The sequence below is a fragment of the Alosa alosa genome, chromosome 1 (assembly GCF_017589495.1).
Source record: "Alosa alosa isolate M-15738 ecotype Scorff River chromosome 1, AALO_Geno_1.1, whole genome shotgun sequence".
Lineage (NCBI taxonomy): Eukaryota > Metazoa > Chordata > Actinopteri > Clupeiformes > Clupeidae > Alosa > Alosa alosa.
In genome coordinates this window covers 50,912,942-50,933,683 of record NC_063189.1, presented here as the reverse complement: position 1 = coordinate 50,933,683, position 20,742 = coordinate 50,912,942, and the positions used below count along the sequence as shown (strand labels likewise).

Below are 20,742 nucleotides of genomic sequence, written 5' to 3'. Positions count from 1 at the left end.
GCTTCGGCATCGGGCTAGCCATGCAAATAAATCACTGTTTTACACCCATTTCACGAGGGCTCAATGTATCTCCCACACTTCATTGGTAGACTTCCGAGGGCCCTGACATTTAAGACGAGACATTGAGAACTTTGAAAAAGCACTGGTAGTTTACTTACAAGACGATTTATACAGACAGTATCTTCACGTATCTTCAGTATCTTCCACTGAAAATAATTCAGTGGAAATGCATGAATTCCAGTTGCTGCTACTGGAAGAAACTGGAATCCATGCATTTCCACTGAATTATTTTTGGAATCTGATCCCTTATCATACCTGTTCATTCTTACTCGTTGCTCGACTTATCGTGACTAAATTCAAGATGGCTGCAAACTTCAACTTCGTGAAGATACTGTCTGTATAAATCGTCTTGTAAGTAAACTACCAGTGCTTTTTCAAAGTTCTCAATGTCTCGTTTTAAATGTCAGGGCCCTCGGAAGTCTACCACTGAAGTGTGGAGATACATTGAGCCTCGTAAATGGGTGTAAAACAGTGATTTATTTGCATGGCTAGCCCGATGCCGAAGCACCACTACTGAAAAAGCTGTTGGTAGCATCGGCTAACTAGCGCCAGATTTTGGAGTGCAGGGGACAAGCCGAGATGGGCTATGAGATATACGTTCACACTCGGTATCATGTTTCAATACACTTTAGGTCAATATCACACCGGAATTCTCCTTTAACTATTTTTTTTTTCTTCATCACAGTTTCACCTTGGAGCCTGTGGTATCAAACCCACAGCTTTTGGCCATTACACAACTCCAGACCTAGGCCTAGATCACTAGACCACGAACTGATTATAAATATCGGAGCATGTCAAAGTTATTCCCAGAGGGTGAAATGAGTAGAATAACCAACTATTTTTTTTTCTGTCCAGTTTACTTCAACAATAGAGCAGGATAACTCTTTGTGGTTTGAAATTTTGGAATACAACTCAAAAGTTTAAGTAAAGGCTTGTCACTTTATTTCAACATAATTTAATTAGTGCAGTATGAATTTAAGTTCTCAGAAATGTGTTAAATCAAATGACGTATCTAAAAATATAGCCGCAAGCGGAAATGACACCTGAGGTTCCACAACCCCTGACATTTGACAGTGCATGAAAATGCAAAAATATGATGTAAAATATCATACAGAATAAAAACAAACTATATTGGTTGCTAAGTAGATGAGGTTTAATATAGTTGGAATGACTGAACAGTTAAATAGGTGGATATTTTTTAGTAGTTATGCTAACTATGCTAACTAACATGCTAACATGCTAGCATGCTAACTATGTTAACTATGTTACTTAGCTAATCATTTTTAGCAGTTTTGCTAAAAATATTAACTAGCATGCTAACTATGCTAACCATATTACTTAGCTAACTTAGCTAATCATTTTTAGCCGTTTTGTTAAAAATGTTAACAATGTTAGCAATGTTATCATGCTAACTATGCTAACCATGTTAACTAGCTACAGTGGGTAAGAGTCATAGTTGATGATAAGTAACAGTTACAGTGGCTGAACAGTTAAAAGGTTCAGTAGTTTAAAGGGTTAAATTGTTTAACAGTGAAATATTGTAGTGAGGACTTTTATTTTGAAACAGTTTTTGGCAGAGGAAGCAGTTGAACAGGATGTGTAGTCTTAATAGGGCCAGTTTGTATGCTTAAAGCCTGAGACTGGCAGTTGATCCAGGTGGCCCAAACACCTGCCATAGGATTCTAATTGCTTAGCGGTCGTATTGTGATGTCATAATCATAATGTTAAGTCAATGGGGAAATTTTGATTCGTTTTTAATTAATAGTAAAAAGTATAAAAGTTACAAAGCTGAAAAATACATAGCACCCATGTCCTAAGTAAGACCTATGTAACATAGTTTGAAGGAAGTTTCTACGTTAAACGGTTGAAGCTGCATTAAGTGCGTTAGAAGAAGAATAAGAAGAAGCATAAGAACTAGAAAAGCATTTCCTGAAGGAAATACAGTGCATGAAAATGCAAAAATATGATGTAAAATATCATACAGAGTAAAAACAAACTATATTGGTTGCTAGGTAGATGAGGTTTAATATAATTGGAATGACTGAACAGTTAAATAAGTGGATAGTTTAAATGGTTAAATTATTTAGGTAGATAGTTGACGATAACTGAAACTTGGAATGGCTCTAATGTTTGCTAGCAGTTATGCTAACTATGTTAACAAAGATAATAATGTTAACCAAGTTATCTATGCTAACCAAACATCTTAACAATGTTAAAATGCTAATTATCTTAACCATGTGACTTAGCTAACTTAGCTAATCATTTTTAGCAGTTATGCTAACTATGCTAACTAGCATGCTAACAATGTTAACCATGTTACTTAGCTGACTTAGCTCATCATTTTAAGCGGTTTTGTTAAAAATCTTAACTAAGCATCTTAGCTATGCTAACCATGTGACTTAGCTAATCATTTTAAGCAGTTTTGTTAAAAATATTAACTAGCATCTTAACATGCTAACTATGCTAACCATGTGACTTAGCTAACTTAGCTAATCATTTTTAGCCGTTTTTTTAAAAAAATCATAGCTTAACAATGTTTAACTATGCTAACCATGTGACTTAGCTAACTAGCTACAGTGGGTAGGAGTCATAGTTGATGACAAGTAACAGTTACAATGGCTGAACAGTTAAAAAGTTCAGTAGTTTAAAGGGTTAAATTGTTTAACAGTGAAATATTATAGTGAGGACTTTTATTTTTGAAACAGTTTTGGCAGAGGAAGCAGTTGAACAGGATGTGTAGTCTTAATTTGTATTAAGTTTGTATTATGTTTGTATGCTTAAAGCCTGAGACTGGCAGTTGGTCCAGGTGGCCCAAACACCTGCCATAGGATTCTAATTGCTTAACGGCCCGTATTGTGATGTCATAATCATAATGTTAAGTCAATGGGGAAATTTTTGATTAGTTTTAATTAATAGTTTAAAAAAGTATAAAAGTTACAAAGCTGAAAAATACATAGCACCCATGTCCTAAGTAAGACCTTTGTAACATAGTTTGAATGAAGTTTTCGTTAAGCGGTTGAAGCTGCATTAAATGCGTTAGAAAGAAGAATAAGAAGAAGCATAAGAACTAGAAAAGCATTTCCTGAGGAAATACAGTGCATAAAAATGCAAAAATATGATGTAAAATATCATACAGGTAAAACAAAACTATATTGGTTTGCTGGTAGATGAGGTTTAATATAATTGGAATGACTGAACAGTTAAAAATAAAATTGGTGGGATAGTTTAAATGTTTAAATTATTTAGGTAGATAGTTGACGATAATAACTGAAACTTTGGAGATGGTTCTAATGTTTGCTAGCAGTTATCTTAACTATGTTAACAAAGATAATAATGTTAACCAAGTTACTATCTTAACCAACATGTTAACAATGTTAAAATGCTAATTATACTAACCATGTGACTTAGCTAACTTAGCTAATAAATTTTTTAGCAGTTATGTAACTATGCTAACTAGCATCTTAACAATGTTAACCATGTTACTTAGCTGACTTTTAGCTCATCATTTTAAGCAGTTTTGTTAAAAATACTAACTAGCATCTTTAGCATGCTAACCATGTGACTTAACTAATCATTTTTAAGCAGTTTTGTTAAAAAATATCTTAACTAGCATCTTAACATGCTAACATACTAATCTCATGCATGACTTTCTAACTTAGCTAATCTTTTTTAGCAGTTGCTAAAAATGCTAACAACAGCATGCTAACTATCTTAACCATGTGACTTAGCTAACTAGCTACAGTGGGTAGGAGTCATAGTTGATGACTTAGTAACAATTCTGATGGCTGAACAGTTAAAGTTCAGTAGTTTAAAGGGTTAAATTGTTTAACAGTAAAAAATAATTATAGTGAGGACTTTTATTTTGAAACAGTTTTGGCAGAGGAAACAGTTGAACAGGATGTGTAGTCTTAATTTGTATTAAGTTTTTGTATGTTTGTATGTAAACCTGGAGACTGCAGTTGGTCCCAGGTGGCCCGAACACACCTGCCATAGGATTCTAATTGCTTTTAACGGCCGTGATTGATGTCATAATCATAATGTTAAGTCAATGGGGAAATTTTGATTAGTGTTTAATTAATGGTTTAAAATTATAAAGTTACAAAGCTGAAAAATACATAGCACCCATGTCCTAAGTAAGACCTTTTTTTTTGTAATAGTTTTGAATAAGTTTCTTACGTTAAGCGGTTGAAGCTGCATTAAAATGTTAGCGAAGAATAGAATAAGAAGCCTAGGAAGAACAGTACAGTGCATTTTCATGCACTGTAATTACAGTCCATGAAAATGCACTGTACTGTTATTCCAAGGCTTTTTCTTTCTTCTTCTGATTCTTCTTCTTCTTCTAACGCATTTAATGCAGCTTCAACCGCGTTTAACGAAACTTTCATTCAAACTGCCTCAATGAGGTCTTACTTGGGACATGGGGCTTTGTATTTTCATCTTTTGTAACTTTTATTTTTTAAACTATTAATTAAAACTACTCAAAATTTCCCCATTGACTTAACATTGGGCCCTTTATGACATCACAGCAATTAGAATCTATGGCAGGTGTTCAGGCTACCTGGATCAACTGCCAGTCTCAGGCTTTAAGCACACAAACTGGCCCTATTAAGACTACACATCCTGTTCAACTACTTCATCTGCCAAAACTGTTTCAAAATAAAGTCCTCACTACAATATTTCACTGTTAAACAATTTAACCTTTTAAACTACTGAACTTTTAACTGTTCAGCCATTGTAACTGTTACTTGTCATCAACGACTCCTACCCAACCTAGCTAGTTAGCATGATTAGCATAGTTAGCATTGCTAACATTGCAAAACTGCATTACAAAACTGTTAAAAATGATTAGCTAAGTAACATGGTTAGCATAGTTATTATGCTAGTTAGCATAAGTGCTAAAAATGGTTAGCTAGGATAGCTAAGTAACATGGTTAGCATAGTTAGCATGTTAGCATTTTTAGCAAAACTGCTAAAAATGATTAGCTAAGTTAGTTAAGTAACATGGTTAGCAAGCATTTTTAGCATAACTACTAAAAATGATTAGCTAGGTTGGCTAAGTCACATGGTTAGCATAGTTAACATTTTAACATTGTTAGCATGCTAATTAGCATATTAACTTGGTTAGCATTATTATCTTTGTTAACATAGTTAGCATAACTGCTAGCAAACATTGGAGCCATTCCAACTGTTAGTTATCGTCAACTATCTACCTAAATAATTTAAACATTTAAATTATCAACATATTTAACTGTTCAGTCATTCCAACTATAATTAAACCTTATCTACCAAGCAAATAATTTAACCATATAAACTCATATTTATGCATTTTTATGCACTGTATTTCCTTCAGGAAATGCTTTTCTAGTTAAAGTATATAATATAAAAACACAACTAAGCAATAAGGACAGTAGAAGATAAAGAATATGCTAAATATACTAAAATACAAATTATACTAACTAACACTTAATCTAAATCAATTCTAAAAACAGAATCCACATAGTGGTGATTTAATCAATTAGAGGCGCTTGCAATGACTGAGGCAGGGACTGAGCCTGTGATTCTCTGTGCATAGTAAGGTATGATAAGGTGCTCTGTGTGAATGAGTGTCATGGTGATAGTGGTAATGGTGATAGTGCAAATGAGTAAGTCCAACAATGCAGAAGTAAAGTAAAGTCTATATATCTATATACTTAACTATTTAAGAAAATGTATAAGTATAAGTGTGGCCACAGTTCGGCTGTGGCATGGAGGGGGAGGGGGGGGGGGGGGGTTATGCATATGTGCTAATATAGCACGCAAACAGTGAGGCATAAAGACAGTGGTAAAAGTGGCTAGTGGACAGACAGTACCAAACATGGAGGGGGTGAAGAGGCAGACAGACTATGCAGAGAAGTTTATCTCTCCTCTTCACAGTTCAATGGCCCTGGGGACAAATGACTTCTCAGTCTGTCAGTTGTGCAAGGCAGTGAGCGAAGTCTCCAGCTGATCAGGCTCTTCTGCTTAACAATAGTGCTGTGGAGTGGGTGACACTCATTGTCCAAGATGTTGATCAGTTTGTTCAGGGTCCTTTTGTCAGATAGTGAAGTGATGCACTCCAGTTCAGCTCCCACTACAGAGCCAGCTTTCCTTACCAACCTGTCAATTTGCCCCGCATCCTTCTTCCTTGTGCTTCCTCCCCAACATACTACTGCATAGAAGAGGACGCTGGCAACAACAGACTGGTAGAACATCCATAGCGTAACTTTTATAACTTTTTCATTTTCTCCTTCAGCACCTGAGAAGTGTTGCCTGTAAAGTTTACGGAGAGTAACCTAGCGAGACTGCCACTTAATGATAAATCCACAAAAGTAAATGGCCTGGTTTTGACCTGACGTCACGAGTTTTTGATCATCTATTTCAGTTCTATTCATCATAGCGTTCCCAAAATCACATACAAGGTGTGTTAGAGTGTCTATTTTCGTAATTAACAAAAAACGATAATGGTGTAACGTTAGGTAAGGGATAATTTATAGAACGCCGGTCATTATTAGAATTGACCAGGCTACTTTATTGTATAGTAGCATAGGGTTTATGATTATAGTAATAGTTTACTATTGTTGGTTTACATGTGACTGTTTTTCTGTTCATTTATTATGTCGGTGAAATCACAAAAAAAGAAAGTAAAACTGCTCAAATATGTCCAACATCTAGTATTTACTGAAATGTGCATAATTCACGGTGGTTGCCATCCAGTGACGTCATAATATGCTAATTAGATGAGTAAATTTACCCCCTTCATAAACTTCTGGTCATACTCAATGCTTTTCACATTTACAGTAGGACCTTTTGAAATTTTGATGTAAAAATCCAATTTATATTTTTTAAACCCTGGCGGCTAAAGGGTTAAACATAAACAATAAATGTGTCATAAATTCACCATGCATTGCTTGAAATGTTTTAAAGGTCATTGAATACCATGGTAATGATGATATTCACATGCCCATAATGCATATTTGACATAGTGCCACCAACTGGCAACAGAAAGAATGAATTTAAGAAAGAATTACACTGATGTCACATTATCAATTTTAACATACTCCTCCTAGTTTGTTTTGTTAGATTCATGTGAAATTTGGCAAACATGATGCCAAGATGTCGCTGATGTTAAATTGTGAAGGGATTTTTGATATGTTGTGATATGTTATGGTGATATGTTACCGGCTCCTCAACATGTGTTTTAGATCCAATCCCTACTACATTCCTCAAAAAAGTATATGATGGCTTAGCTCTCTTTTTTCTCAAGGTAATAAATACCTCATTAGAAACAGGTATATTTCCAACTGCTTTCAAAACTGCTGTTGTGAAAACCTTTACTTAAAAAGTCAAAACTTGACCATACCAATCTGAGCAACTTCAGGCCTATATCAAATCTATCGTTTTTGGAGCAAAGTACTTGAAAAAAGTTGTTTGCAATCAGTTAAATACCTTCCCCTCAATGAAAAACAGTATCCTTGAAAATTCAATCAGGTTTTAGATCAAATCACAGCACAGAAACGCTCTAGTAAAGATAGTCAATGATCTCAGACTAGCTAAGAACTCAAAAACAAAGTCTCAATCCTTATTCTTCTGGATTTGAGTGCGACATTTTGACACCATTGATCATAGCATCCCTAATTCACCAAGCACCCCAGTGGGTGGGTCTCTCTGATAATGCTCTAAACTGGTTTCAAACCTACATTACTGGCAGATTTTTTTTATATCAGTCTAGGAGATCATGTATCTGAAAACATGACTTGCCTTTTGGTGTGGCCCAGGGGAGCTGCCTTGGTCCCCTGCTATTTTCTCTATATATGCTCCCATTGGGAAACGTCATAAGTCAGCATAATGTAAACTTCCACAGCTTCGCCGAGATGATACCCAATTGTATCTTTCTGTGGAGCCAACTAACTAACAGATGGCCTTTGCTCCCTCACTGCATGCCTAACCTCCATTAATCAGTGGATGAGCAAAAACTTTTTTGAAACTAAATGATGACAAACAGAGGTACTTTTGGTTGGACCAAAACCAAAGCGAGATATTATTCTTAGTAATCTGGGGAACTTGGCACACCAGGTCAAACCAAAAGTAACAAGCCTGGTGTCATCTTAGATGCAGAGTTAAGTTTTAAGCCCCATATCAGTAAAGTTACTCAGACAGCCTATTGCCACTTGAGAAACATTGCCAAAGTTCGGCCCTTTTGAGCTCAACATGCTGCAGAAAAACTAATTCACGCCTTTATCACTAGCAGGTTAGACTACTGCAATGCACTTTTCACTGAATATTCTTCCCAAAAAACATCTAAAGAAATTGGCACTCATACAGAACTCTGCGGCTAGGCTTTTTTAACTAAGACTAAGAAGAGAGAACACATCACCCTGTGTTGGCTGAACTGCACTGGCTCCCTATTTCCTATAGAATTGATTTTAAGGTTATGTTAATTACTTACAAAGCTCTGAATGGCATAGCACCTTCATATATCTCTCTGAGCTTTTAATATCTTATCAACCACAAAGGAAACTTAGATCATCCAATTCTAATCTTTTTTAATCGTACCCAAAGTGCTCCCACAAACAAAGTGGAGAAGCTGCGTTTATCCATTATGCCCCTTAAACTATGGAACACCCTGCCTCTGTACATCAAGCAGGCGAAGTTCAGTAAATATTTTTAAAAAGATCTGAAAACATACCTGTACAGGAAAGCTTTTAGTTAACTCATCTTATCCTGTAGACTACATTTTCAGATTATTCTACATCTGCTACTATTGAGGGCGCAGCCAGCCAGAAGCAGATGGGCTCCCCTATTAAGTCAGGTTCTGCTTAAGGTTTCTTCCTGGAATATGGGAGTTTTTCCTTGCCACAGTTGCCATATGGCGTGCTTGTGGGGGTAAGAGGGTTAAGGCTGCCAGTCTTATGACGCCATTTTCTATTTTTTTGATATGTTGCTGAGTATAACATAAACAGCAAAGAAAAGTGATTGATAATGACTGACTGACTATTATTGTGTTACATGCTTCAAATGTAAAGCACTTTGAGCTGCATTCTGTGTATGAAAGGTGCTATACAAATAAAGCTTTATTATTATTTATTATTATGATATTAATTAGGGCTGTCAAACGCTTAAAACAATTAATCTAATTAATTACATACTCTGTAATTAATGAATCTAAATTAATCGCATGCATCAATTTTTGCTTTGATCATATCTTAAAAACAATTTTGGCAGATGAGTGAATCAATGAAGAGCCAAACCAACATTATAGACTTTAAAGTTCAACGTCTCTCTCTTTTTTATTATAATTTTCCTTTTGGCTCAGGCATCAGTGTAGTGCCTGGTGTCAGATTTTTAGCATGATAAATGCAAATGACTGAAGTTACCACTCACTGTCAATGACATGTGCAGAGTAGGCTACCCTAACACCAAGGTAAAATGTGACATACCCCCCGATTTTATCCTTTTTTTGACCATTCAAACATGTAGATTTTTATTTATCAGTAGGTGGCAGTCCAGGATAAGAAATGGAGCAGTTCAAATTTATGTAGAAAAACTAAACAGTAGGAAAATGAGATGAAGAAAAGCCTATAAGTGCAAACGGAAATGTAATGTGTGAAGTTATTGGAATGGAAATAAATGTAACCATCTTCAACATACTTTTGAAGACATTTTGTTTCAAGTGTGCAACAAACGTAGTCAATTTAGTAAGGGAGTTTGTCGGTTAGTTAGTTAGTTGGTCGTCTAAACAAATAATAGGCTACGCTAGGAAAGTTCACGTTGATCAGGATGGCGGCTAGCATTATTATCATCAAGAGGTGGGTTGCTAACTCGTACCTCCGTATTGCTTTGCATTAAAGGTGATGCTTCAGACTTGACGAACTCGTATGGTAGGCAACGGAAATTCCTTACTGCAGAAATAGTAGATTGATGCTCCTGTCAACAGGATTGGTCTGGGTGTTCTTTTTAAAAGGTAGCCTAGGCTAAATGTTTCATTCAAAGCAGTGCTTTTTCGTCTGCCTCCTTCAGTCACTATAGCCAGACTGCACTGTGTCAAATGTTTCTATGAAATGCGATTAATCAGCGTTAAAATTTTTTTTATGTGTTAATGTTTCTGTAATTAATGAATCAAAATTAACACACTATTTTGACAGCTCTTATTTTAATATCCCACCACATAAACAGGAAATGTGTCAGTCACAGTGCATTAAATGAATGGTCTGAAAGTTCTCAGGTTAAAATATATTATGATTATGATATACACCCAATGGGCCTGCCTGGCATAACGCCACCACATGGCCAAGCAGGAAATGTGCCAGAAATGGTCAAGGCCTTAACTGATTGATCTGATTGGATATCATTATGGCTTTATTTTAAGTATAGAGCGAGTGCATTACTGTCTGTTAGTGCCTGGTAGGCTATAGGCTAGCTTACAAGATGATTAGACTTGCGTGTTATGAGACACTTTTCAGCAGAGGCAAAGCTAAAGATGAAGAAATAAGCCTTGAGAAACTGAGATCTATGTGAAAAGTTTTCCTTTAACACCAGATCTGAATTAATCCAATTTGATGGGCTCATGAGAAACTGAATGAATGCATTTACAATTTCACTGGTATGTCTATGACCCACAATGGTATATATATATTTTTTTACACATTGCTGGAGCTCAAGTTTTGGTTGTCTTTGTAATTACTCATGTTGATCATTTTTGCACTCATCTTATCCTCATTATTTGTAATAAAAAATGGGTCAAGCTAAGTCTTACATCTTTATTCATTTCTTCTTAACAGGATGATCTTTGCTTTGGGGATCTCCATGACCTTTATCAACATTCCTGTAGAATGGTTTTCAGTGGGTTTCAACTGGACATGGATGCTTTTGTTTGGAGATATTCGCCAGGGCATTTTCTATGCTATGCTTCTGTCTTTCTGGATCATCTTCTGTGGAGAACATCTCATGGTCAGTAACACCAGAACCAAGTCAGCATAAATAATTTTCAGCTTGAATGAAAACCGACTTGGTGACCACTGGTATAATATTTTGTTTGATCTGCCATTTTTCTTAATATTTAAAGGACGTTCTCCTGTTTGCTATTCCTGTATCCCTGAATTTGGATGCACTTTTTCTAACCCTTAGAAAATAAATGTACTTTAAGTTGTACGCCATGCTTGCCTTGAAAGTTGAATTATGTGTTCCACTTTTCAGACTTCAGTAATATTTCTGTAATGAAAGGTTACAGAGGACTGAACATGTTTGCCCACATAACTTCCACAAACATCCATAACCCCACAAGGTACTGCCTGTTTGGCTGGTTAGAATGTAATGATTCTTACTGCAGAATTTTGGAATGAATGGATGGATGGATGGATGGATAGATGGATGGATAGATAGATGGATGGATGGATACAGTGCTGGCCAAAAGTATTGGCACCCATGCTAAAGTTGACTGAAAAGAGGAATATAAAATCATCTTTTGGAAATTGATCTTAATGCCTTAAGTGAAAAATGAGGAAATATCTAACCTTTAAGGACACCAATTTTCTTAGTGAATGAATAATGTATGATAAATAAATAAATTCTTCCTTAAAATACCGGGGTCATAAGTATTGGCACCCCTATGTTAAATTCCCATAGAGATAGGCAGATTTTTATTTTTAAAGGCCAGTTATTTCAGGGATCCAGAATACTGTGCATCCTGATAAAGTTACCTTGGCCTTTGGAATTAAAATAGCCCCACATCATCACATACCCTTCACCATACCTAGAGATTGGCATGGGTGTTATTTCAGTTAGCCTATTAGCTGGTTTGATTTGCATTGAGCTCAGCAGAAACAGCAGAAAGGAAATAAAAGTATATAATATAAAAAAACACAACTAAGCAATAAGGACAGTAGAAGATAAATATACTAAAATACAAATTATACACTATACACACTACAAATAAATAACACTTCATCTTAAACTTAATCAATCAATCAACAGTGTCCACATAGGGGGGTGATTAATCAATCAAGATGTGCTTGCAATTGCTGAGGCAGGGACTGAGCCTGTGATTCTCTGTGCATAAGGTGAGGTAAGGTGCTCGGAGGGAGGGGTTGTGCGTATGTGCTAATATAGTATGCAAACGGTGAGGCAGAAGACTGGTAAAGTGGCTAGTGGACAGACAGTTTAAGACATGGAGGTGGTGAAGAGGCAGACAGACTATGCGGACTATTTAGGACAGAATGGAACGGCAGCAGTCAATGTGAAATGCAACAGAAGTATTTCTGCACTCTGTGTGGGTGAGGAAAGGACGTAGTATGGTGAGGCAGAGGCATATGGTGTAGCTATCTATGGAGAGGGTAAAATTGAAAGGGTCTTTGTAATGGCTGATTTAGAGCCCACAATGTTTATTTTATGCCTATTGCCTATTTATTTTTAAATAGTTGTTACTAGTCATGAAGATGGATGGGGATACTGTGAGAAAGCAGTGGGCTTATAAATATAAGCATAGTAGCAAAACTGAACACTTATTCCTGAGAATTAAGAGATGGATAATGATTAGGAGTGTCCCCAAAACCAAGGCTTTGCCAAGGTCCTTGGTGTGAGCAGAGGACCTCAATTTGGTGAAATTGAAAACCTTAAGGTAGGAATTGAACTATTGAAGCACATGGTGATAGAAGTATAACAATCTGTACATTTGATGCATGTTTTATTTTGACATCATTTTATCTTTCTCAATTGCTGTTAGCCATTTTGACAAGAATTGACAAATAAATAACCTAACAGAACTGTTATGTTTGTGATGTATCTGATATCTGATGGTATCTTTTGATATAGTCACTAATATTCCAGTGTTGATTTATTTATTCTTTATTGTAGGACCAGACAGAGAGGAACCGCTTTTCTGTCTACTGGAAGCAAATAGGCCCCATTGTTTTTGGCTCCTTTTGTCTCTTCATCTTTGACATGTGTGAGAGGTGAGAAGAACCAAACTGTTATTGTAATATTCTAAAAACGTTTGTGGTATTTTTTTATGCTGCTCTCAAAACATTAGTTCAGTGTGTTGTAGTTCTTTCTGGGGGATATTGGTGTTGGTAGTAGCCTATGCAGTGATAAATATACAAATCCTGTGATAAATGTAATACCTGCCCGCAAAATACGTCTGCGTCTCCTCAGAATTTGTTAAAGTTCGTCTACGTATGGGAAAGTGTAGGCCTACTCCCAACAAGACATGGCTAGATCCAGTGATGCCAGTAACGCGTATTTTGACCACTTTTTTTGGTCTAACGCGCTATTATTTCTAGCAATCAGATTAAAGTTACTTTTCCAAGTCACTGTGCGTTAGGCCTACTATTTTTGTCATTTACCTTAGTAAAAGATATATTCTTTGCTTTTTTCTTGTCATCTCAAAATCCTCTCGTGAATTATCCGCCATTTAACCTTAACAGAGCGGAGCTCAGCCCTATCTAGAGCCGTCTTGTGCTGGTGTGTTTGCACTTTACCGCGCTGGTCAGGGAAATAAATAAACAAACTCGTTAGTGGGACGAGTACATAAGTAGGCCTAGTTGTAAGTTGTGTTTTAGTATTATATTTGCATTACTTTAGCTTGGGTTTTGTATTATTACCTAGAAATATGCTAACCATTCGTGCTTCAGTTCCAGACAGGTCATCATAATAAGTTATTAAAACCTTCGGGGCTAACTCCTTTCATTTCTGCTGCAGCAGGTTGTGCGCAACAGAGTAGACAGACATAAGATACAGTCTGAGGAGTTGCAGCTTAGTTCAGTTACCCGCAGTTGAAACTAAAGTTTCCCTCACAAACTCTGATTTGGTCGCTATATTGTAGCTTATTCCAAGCTGAGTCGTTTATGAGCGTTTAGTCCTAAATGAAAACGATTCAAACTCTCTAGCCACTCACTCGCAATTCACTGACGTCGGGTTCACTTAAAGGAGCTACACATACTGTAGGGCTAGGCTACTGTTATGTTGTTGATTGCCATACAGTGGGCATCGCTTTCAAATGGCCACTTCAGTCGCGCATTACAAGGCGTGAAGCTGCGTGAAGCTTTAGTTCCACTTTCAGCCACTGTGCGTCGCTCTGCCACTGTACATCGCTCTGTCAGTAGCCTGACTGATGCCCCTTCTGAAAAAGCAGGAGGCTAGGCTACCTTTAAACGTAATTGTTACCGAGAGGAATCCCAGCCTACGAATTCAATAACAAAATAAATCGTAATTAAACATTACCTCGGTTAACCTACACGGTGGTAGCGAAAATCGAAATCTGCTTTTGATAGCCTACCGGTGCCGCTCCACAAAACGAAAAAATATCTTAATTTGCTGTCTATGTTATTGTCAGTGTTGGGGGTAACGCAACTACGCAAATCAAAAGTGTCTTAATTTGCCCTACTTCTTGACTGCAATGTAGTCAATTGACTGCTTGACATGTCATTTTTATTTTTCTGCACAATAAACAAATATATCTGCTTTGTGCCGCAGAATTACATTAATATTTGGCTGACTGCAGACGCGCCACTTCCCTTCCCATATTCCAAGATTAAGATAGTATGAAGTGCTTTTTGTATAGGCTACTATCATAAAAAAATTGTTAAAAGGAATAGCTATTTGCAATTTGACAAAACACTGGTCCTCATTTTGCGAATGCGAGGACGATCTGAGCCTGTTGCATTTAGTTAGATGTCCGAGTCACGCATAATGTTTGAAAACCACTGGCTCGTAATCACAATAATTTAACACACGACAGTTGGATAGCCTACTTCATCATGTCCCCATGCCTACATTTTTGTGAGTAGCATAGAGATCGTTAAAAACAGTAAGTATGGCTCTCCGTTTGGGACATCAAAAACGTATATTTTTAATAGACTAGGCCTACTGTCGAAGATGCTGACTTGCAAAAGCCTCGGGATATATCACGTTATCTCCACTATCATCAGTCATGCCCCTTGATCAAAGTGGGGAATGAAATAAAAGTTTGAGAACCACTGGCTTAACAAGTTACCTGCAGTCCAGAACACAGAATCTGTTGCAATATTCTGATGATCGGGCGATGATATCGCAAATGTTTGTTTTCCAAAGTAAGAATTTCACTTCACCATGCACCTTCGACAATGAATAGCTCATTACACTTGTTACTGTTAAACGAGGGCTTACCTGGTATCATTACAAACATTATTCTGTGTCCTAAATCTGGCATATTTTATGGCAATGTGTCATGTAAGTTCGTTGCAAAATCTAGAGAAATGTGTGAGGTGGTCAGCGGGGGACAATTGAGACACACATTGGATTGTGTTATTACTTGAACATTCCACACTATCCACAGCTGTGGTAGGCCTATCAGGGCAGGAGGATTACTGTTCACAAGAGGCTTTATATAAAATTCTTCAACAGAAGGCCTCGAATGTTGTCTTGTTTGTGGAGCGCTTTGCTTCGCTTCTGTAATCTCGGCCTCCTTGAAAATGAGGGCTTCCCTCAATGACCCTCCGAAAATAAATAAAGGTTGAATGAATGAATGAATGAATGAATGCCCAAAATAAAGGTCTGTGGTTTGCGCAGCCTAGTGGTAAATAACAGACCCGCCAGAATGTGCGTTATGATGCTTTTTTACGAGCAAGATGTTTTTGGTACCCTACGCACACTGCATGTTCTTAAATAACAGTGATCATCAGTAATATTCGACCATTAATTTGGGTAAATGGGCAAGCGTGACCACCTTGATTGGCTGATGATTGTAACGCGGGCATGATTCCAAACACCTCCCTTATGATGATGAGTGACAGGTCTCAGAATGCGTGCGCTACACAAGGACGGAAGATGATGAATAACTGAGGCCGTAGGCTATTCACAAAGGCTTTTATCTTGCTACTAGGAGTAGGCTACTCCTAAATCGCACTTAAAGATTTTAGCTTGGAGTTTTCTCTTAAATGTTATTCACAAAGCCTTTCAGACAACTCCTAAACTAGGAGTGAGTCTTCGTGGCTATGGATGACGTCATTACTCATGCACGAGCTTGACTGAAGTGACCACCTTGATTGGCTGACGATTGTAATGCAGGAATTTCCAAACACAGGTCGGAGAATGCGTGCGCTACACAAGTAGTGCGAAGGACGGAAGATGATTAATAACTGAATAAAAAGGCCTAGCCTAAATTAATAAAGAGTAAAACAAATAGCCTAGTAGCCTACCTTTGCAACATTATTAAATTAATCTGTCACCATATCCCTAGGCTACGTTTGCAAAGAGGAGAACATTTTAGTTTGATTCACAATGAAACGTTACATTTCATTTACATGTTAACAATGAGTAGTTTTGGTTGTTGTTGGTGGCGTTATTGCATCCCTTTTATGAATGCAAAATTGTTCCCTCGCTGATTGGAAGCTCCTGTTAAGATAGGCTAACGATTTCAAAACATCGCGAACGTAAAATGCCACAAAAAAAAGCTGTTTATGAATAGGTCTTAGTGAGTTAGGAGTCCTCTAGACTTAAGCTGTCCCAGACTTAGGTGCTACTTTTAAGTCTAAAATGCTTCGTGAATTACTTTTTGTGAAAAAATTAGTCCTGAGTCCTAAAGTTAGGAGTGAAACGCCCATTATTTTTAGGAGTTGCTCCTAAATTCGCCAGTTAGGAGCTACTTTTAGCCTTAAAATTCTTTGTGAATACGGCCCTGAATAAAAAGGCCTAGCCTAAATGAATCAAGGCAAAACAGCCTAGTAGCATGAAACAGACGGATTGATGTAGTATCTTTGTAACATTATTAAATTATTCTGTTACTATGCCTACACATTTTAATTTGATTCACAATAATGTGACATTTAATTTACATGTTGACAATGATTAGCCTAGTTTTGGTTGTTGTTGTGCCTACAATGCAAAATTGCTCCTCACGATTGGAAGCTCCTGTAGCTGCATAGGATTTCAAAACACGGCAAGATGCCGCAGGTTTGTGAATAGGTCTGTGAGTAAGGAGTCCTCTTGACTTCTTTTAAGCTGTCAGAGGTGGGAAGGTGTGGTTTGTTGGGGACAGGGCGGGATTAACTGGGCACAAATGTCTGATGGCCCCCCTTCCCCCCAGCCAACGTGAATCGGGTGGTTAGTTAATAGGTCTATCGTGAAGATTTTTCCTGCCATCTAAGGCACGAGCGCATCTGTGAGGCCAAGCCTCACCAAGTAGCTCGTTTGTTTACAACTAACATTCCATTTAATTAAACTGCTTTATAGGCTATGCCAAAATAGTTTTCAACATTTTGAATATTATTATATTCAAATATTTATATTATATATTATATTTATATTATCATATTATATATTAGTGTCGGGTGAATTGAAATGTTTTTAAAGTAGATGGCTGAAAGCTGCTTGGGTAGGTAGGCCAACTTGCAGTGAACATACAAACGGGGAAATTCTTTCTCTTGTAGCTGAGTAGCCTCAGGTGCGCACGTAGACATAAGGCCGAACATGCAAGCGCCAATGAATCATGCTCTCACGACGATCACGCCGTTAAACTTAAATAGGTTAACATCACTCTAAGTTCGCAAGCAAGTTTCAAGCTTCAAGCAAGGAAAACGATGTTTTGAAGACATCTGTTTCGTTGGAAGGGCAAGGGGTAGCAACAGGGCAACACAGAGACAGGCCCGATGGCAGGGCTGTTATGAGAGTATTAACATATGGGATATTCTACGGGAAAACATTAAAACGGCAAGACAGCGGGGGAAAGTTAAAATACGTGATAAACTCGGAAAAAGTTGGCATGCATTGTTTCGGTCCCCGTGCACAGGGATTATTTGTCATATTATTAATCACATGATTATTTGTGAAATTGTGCAAACAGGCGCAACACATTTGAAAATGAAGTACTGGTAGCATGCAAGCTCATGGGAAAGATTGATTTAAGAACGTTATCACAGTGTGTGGCTGTGGCGCGGGCGGAAGACAGCGACAATTGGCAGGGGAGGGTCATGTCTTTTTTAACAATTCTGTCGTAGGGTCATTGAACAATTTCTAGCAGGCAAGAGAGGGTCATGCAACTTGCAACTGAAGCACTCAAAATTCCTCCGGTGGCCCCTTCAATAAATAACAGTCCCTAGATTGCTGCTGGGCTATATGTCTTGGTTCATGTCTGTTAACAACTCATTGCCGTCAAACGCCTAGCCCATCTCGCGGTTGCACCCATTACAAACAAACATGCAATGTGAACGTCTGGGATTGGGGAGAGCACTAGATGGATGGATAGATAGTTAGTTAGTTAGTTAGTTCCCGAGGGGAAATTCAGGATGCTCTACTAAATAAGCACGAAGTCAAACCTTTAAATGAAAAACACTCAATAATAATATAAATCAAAAAAAATAAAATAAACTAATGAAGTAAACTTGTGACCATCAAAAATCGTTTATCACCTGTAACTCCGTGATAACAGGACGTAACAGGAGGGCATTTGGCTGAGCAACGGAGGTTAATATGCTCTATATTTTGTCCAAATGATGTCTGTCTATCATCGTTGCACTCGGAGAAAATTAGAATGTTTAATTTGTCCCTGCTTTTTCTCACGGCTGCAAACGGGATTCACTCGCTGTTAACCAAATATTTCTTTATTAGGGCAGGGCAGGCATATTTCTGGCTATTAAATTATTTCTAAACCAGTCTGCTAAAGTCTGTAGTGAAGTCTGTGTAGGGTTTTCCAGGCTCCATTTCTTTTACGGACACCCTGCTCACTTGAGCCATCTACCGTTGTTTGGGTTGTTGCAGCGTCTCACTGGAAAAATACAAATTAAAGTCGCGTGATACCGCGTGATCCCATGTGCGGACCGCGAGTGAAGCTGGCCAAGTCGAAGCACTGCCCACTGTACTATTGAGGACTATTATGAGTTCTGTCCATCATTTGGTGGTAGGTAAAATTACTGCAATAAAATTATGCTTATTAAATGCATTCCCCAAATCACTTTGCACAATTTTTTTTCAAGAGTAATATTATCGGTTATCGTATCGGTATCGGCCACAACAAACCAATAAATATCGGTTATCGTTATCGGTCCTAAAATTCCATATCGGTGCATCTCTACCCAAGTCTCCCGAAGTTCTGGGAGTTTCCGATAGCTGCTTCCTGACGCCCGCAAATCAGATAAAATCTCCCGGAATCTAGAACGAACAAGAGCTGGCCAAGCCAGACCGAATTCAAATGGCGTGTGCATCTGAGTTTAGCGCATTACGACTGAGAGGGAGGGAGAGAGAGAGGGGTGGTGCGTGTGTGCCTGAAGCGCATCCAAGACAGAGAGCATCCTGGCCTGTTTTGCTAAATCAACCAATCAATTTTCAGTGTAGGTGGGCTTTTATCTTTTTTCTCTCAAACTAAATTAATCAGTTCAGTGTAACTAGGAATAGGAGCGTCATGGCAGAGTAAGTGGCCCCCATAAAGGAACATTGACCCATTTCTCATCAGACTACACAAAAGTGTACCCTTGTCTCATACAGTAAGAGTAAAACATAATGATATTTTTGCACACTGCACTGTTTGTAGCCTTGCCCATGGCTGCAAAAGACTTGTTGAGGTGAGTTTAACAAGTGTCATTTAATTTGTTATATCAGGCCTATACTAGATGGCTAGTTGCCAAGGCTACATGAAAAGCCTTTTCTTTGCAAACCAACAAGCTGAGGCCAGCACAGGAGTTTGTGTCCTCAAGAAATTAACATGTTGCTTGTTCACTCGTGTTTGAGGTCGTTTCTTAATAGGATATTTATAAAGGTACTTAAACAGTATACATGTACTTCATTATTCACCACTTTGTGAGTGAGTGAGTATCCTAAATTGTGAATGGCAAAGCATAATTTGGCACTAAAGATCAGGGACTGAGGGGGACTGATTTCCATTTAGGTTCGTTCTGAGCAAAAACATGATTTGATATCATAATATTATAATACCTATATAATATTAGGTCTTAAAAATAATAGCCTAACTTAAAGGCACAGAAAATGTCCTTGCTTTAAGCCTTGCAATAGCCTAACTTATATATGATGCTACCAACTGCATGACAGGCCTAGTGTCTCTGGTATCTTATTTCACAAATTGTTTCAGTAATTTAGACTACATACTTGGAAAAGGCAGTTAGATAGTGTTGGATATTAATATTCTTTTTTTATCGACTAGTAGTTCTAGCCAATTATGCAGGCGAGATACCGATTCATAACATCTGACTAAATTCATCTTGGCTTAGGGGTCTGGGCTTATTTTATAAATATATCCATATTCCCCCAAAACTAACTAGAAGAAATCATTTGAGGGGTCATTTTTAAAAAGATTTCTCTGGGGAACATAGCTCCAAACCCCCCTAGAATTGCTTTTTGACACTGTATAATTTAAGTACAGAATACACAGACTGTATAGTGATTACACAGAGAAAGAAATTCACATATTAAGACCCACATCATCCAAAACGCCAGCTACATCTCCGATTTGCCTCCCACCTCGTGTAATGTAGTGTAATGTAACGTCTTCCATGAAACTTGTCAACGAAAATTGAGTGTTGTGTTGTTAACTATGATGTTACTTTTCATACTAAAGGACACTGGAAAAATAAGGGGTGGTGTTTAGCCTACATGGGAAGCCTAAGGTCTATACTTCTGTCATTCCACTTTACATGTCAAGTTACTTGCACATTAAAACTAGTAGAAAATGTAGGCTATTTAAAA

The 20,742-nt window shown here is 37.5% G+C and overlaps 1 protein-coding gene across 1 annotated transcript in view; it reads left to right on the top strand.

Annotated features, from left to right (window-relative positions):
- wls (Wnt ligand secretion mediator) overlaps positions 1–20,742 on the top strand; it is a 107,653-nt gene that overhangs the window by 44,416 nt on the left and 42,495 nt on the right. Inside the window, exons 6-7 of the mRNA XM_048246251.1 lie at positions 10,857–11,025; positions 12,928–13,025. Of these exons, the coding sequence (XP_048102208.1) occupies positions 10,857–11,025; positions 12,928–13,025 (267 nt within the window). The remainder of the gene's footprint in view (positions 1–10,856; positions 11,026–12,927; positions 13,026–20,742) is intronic.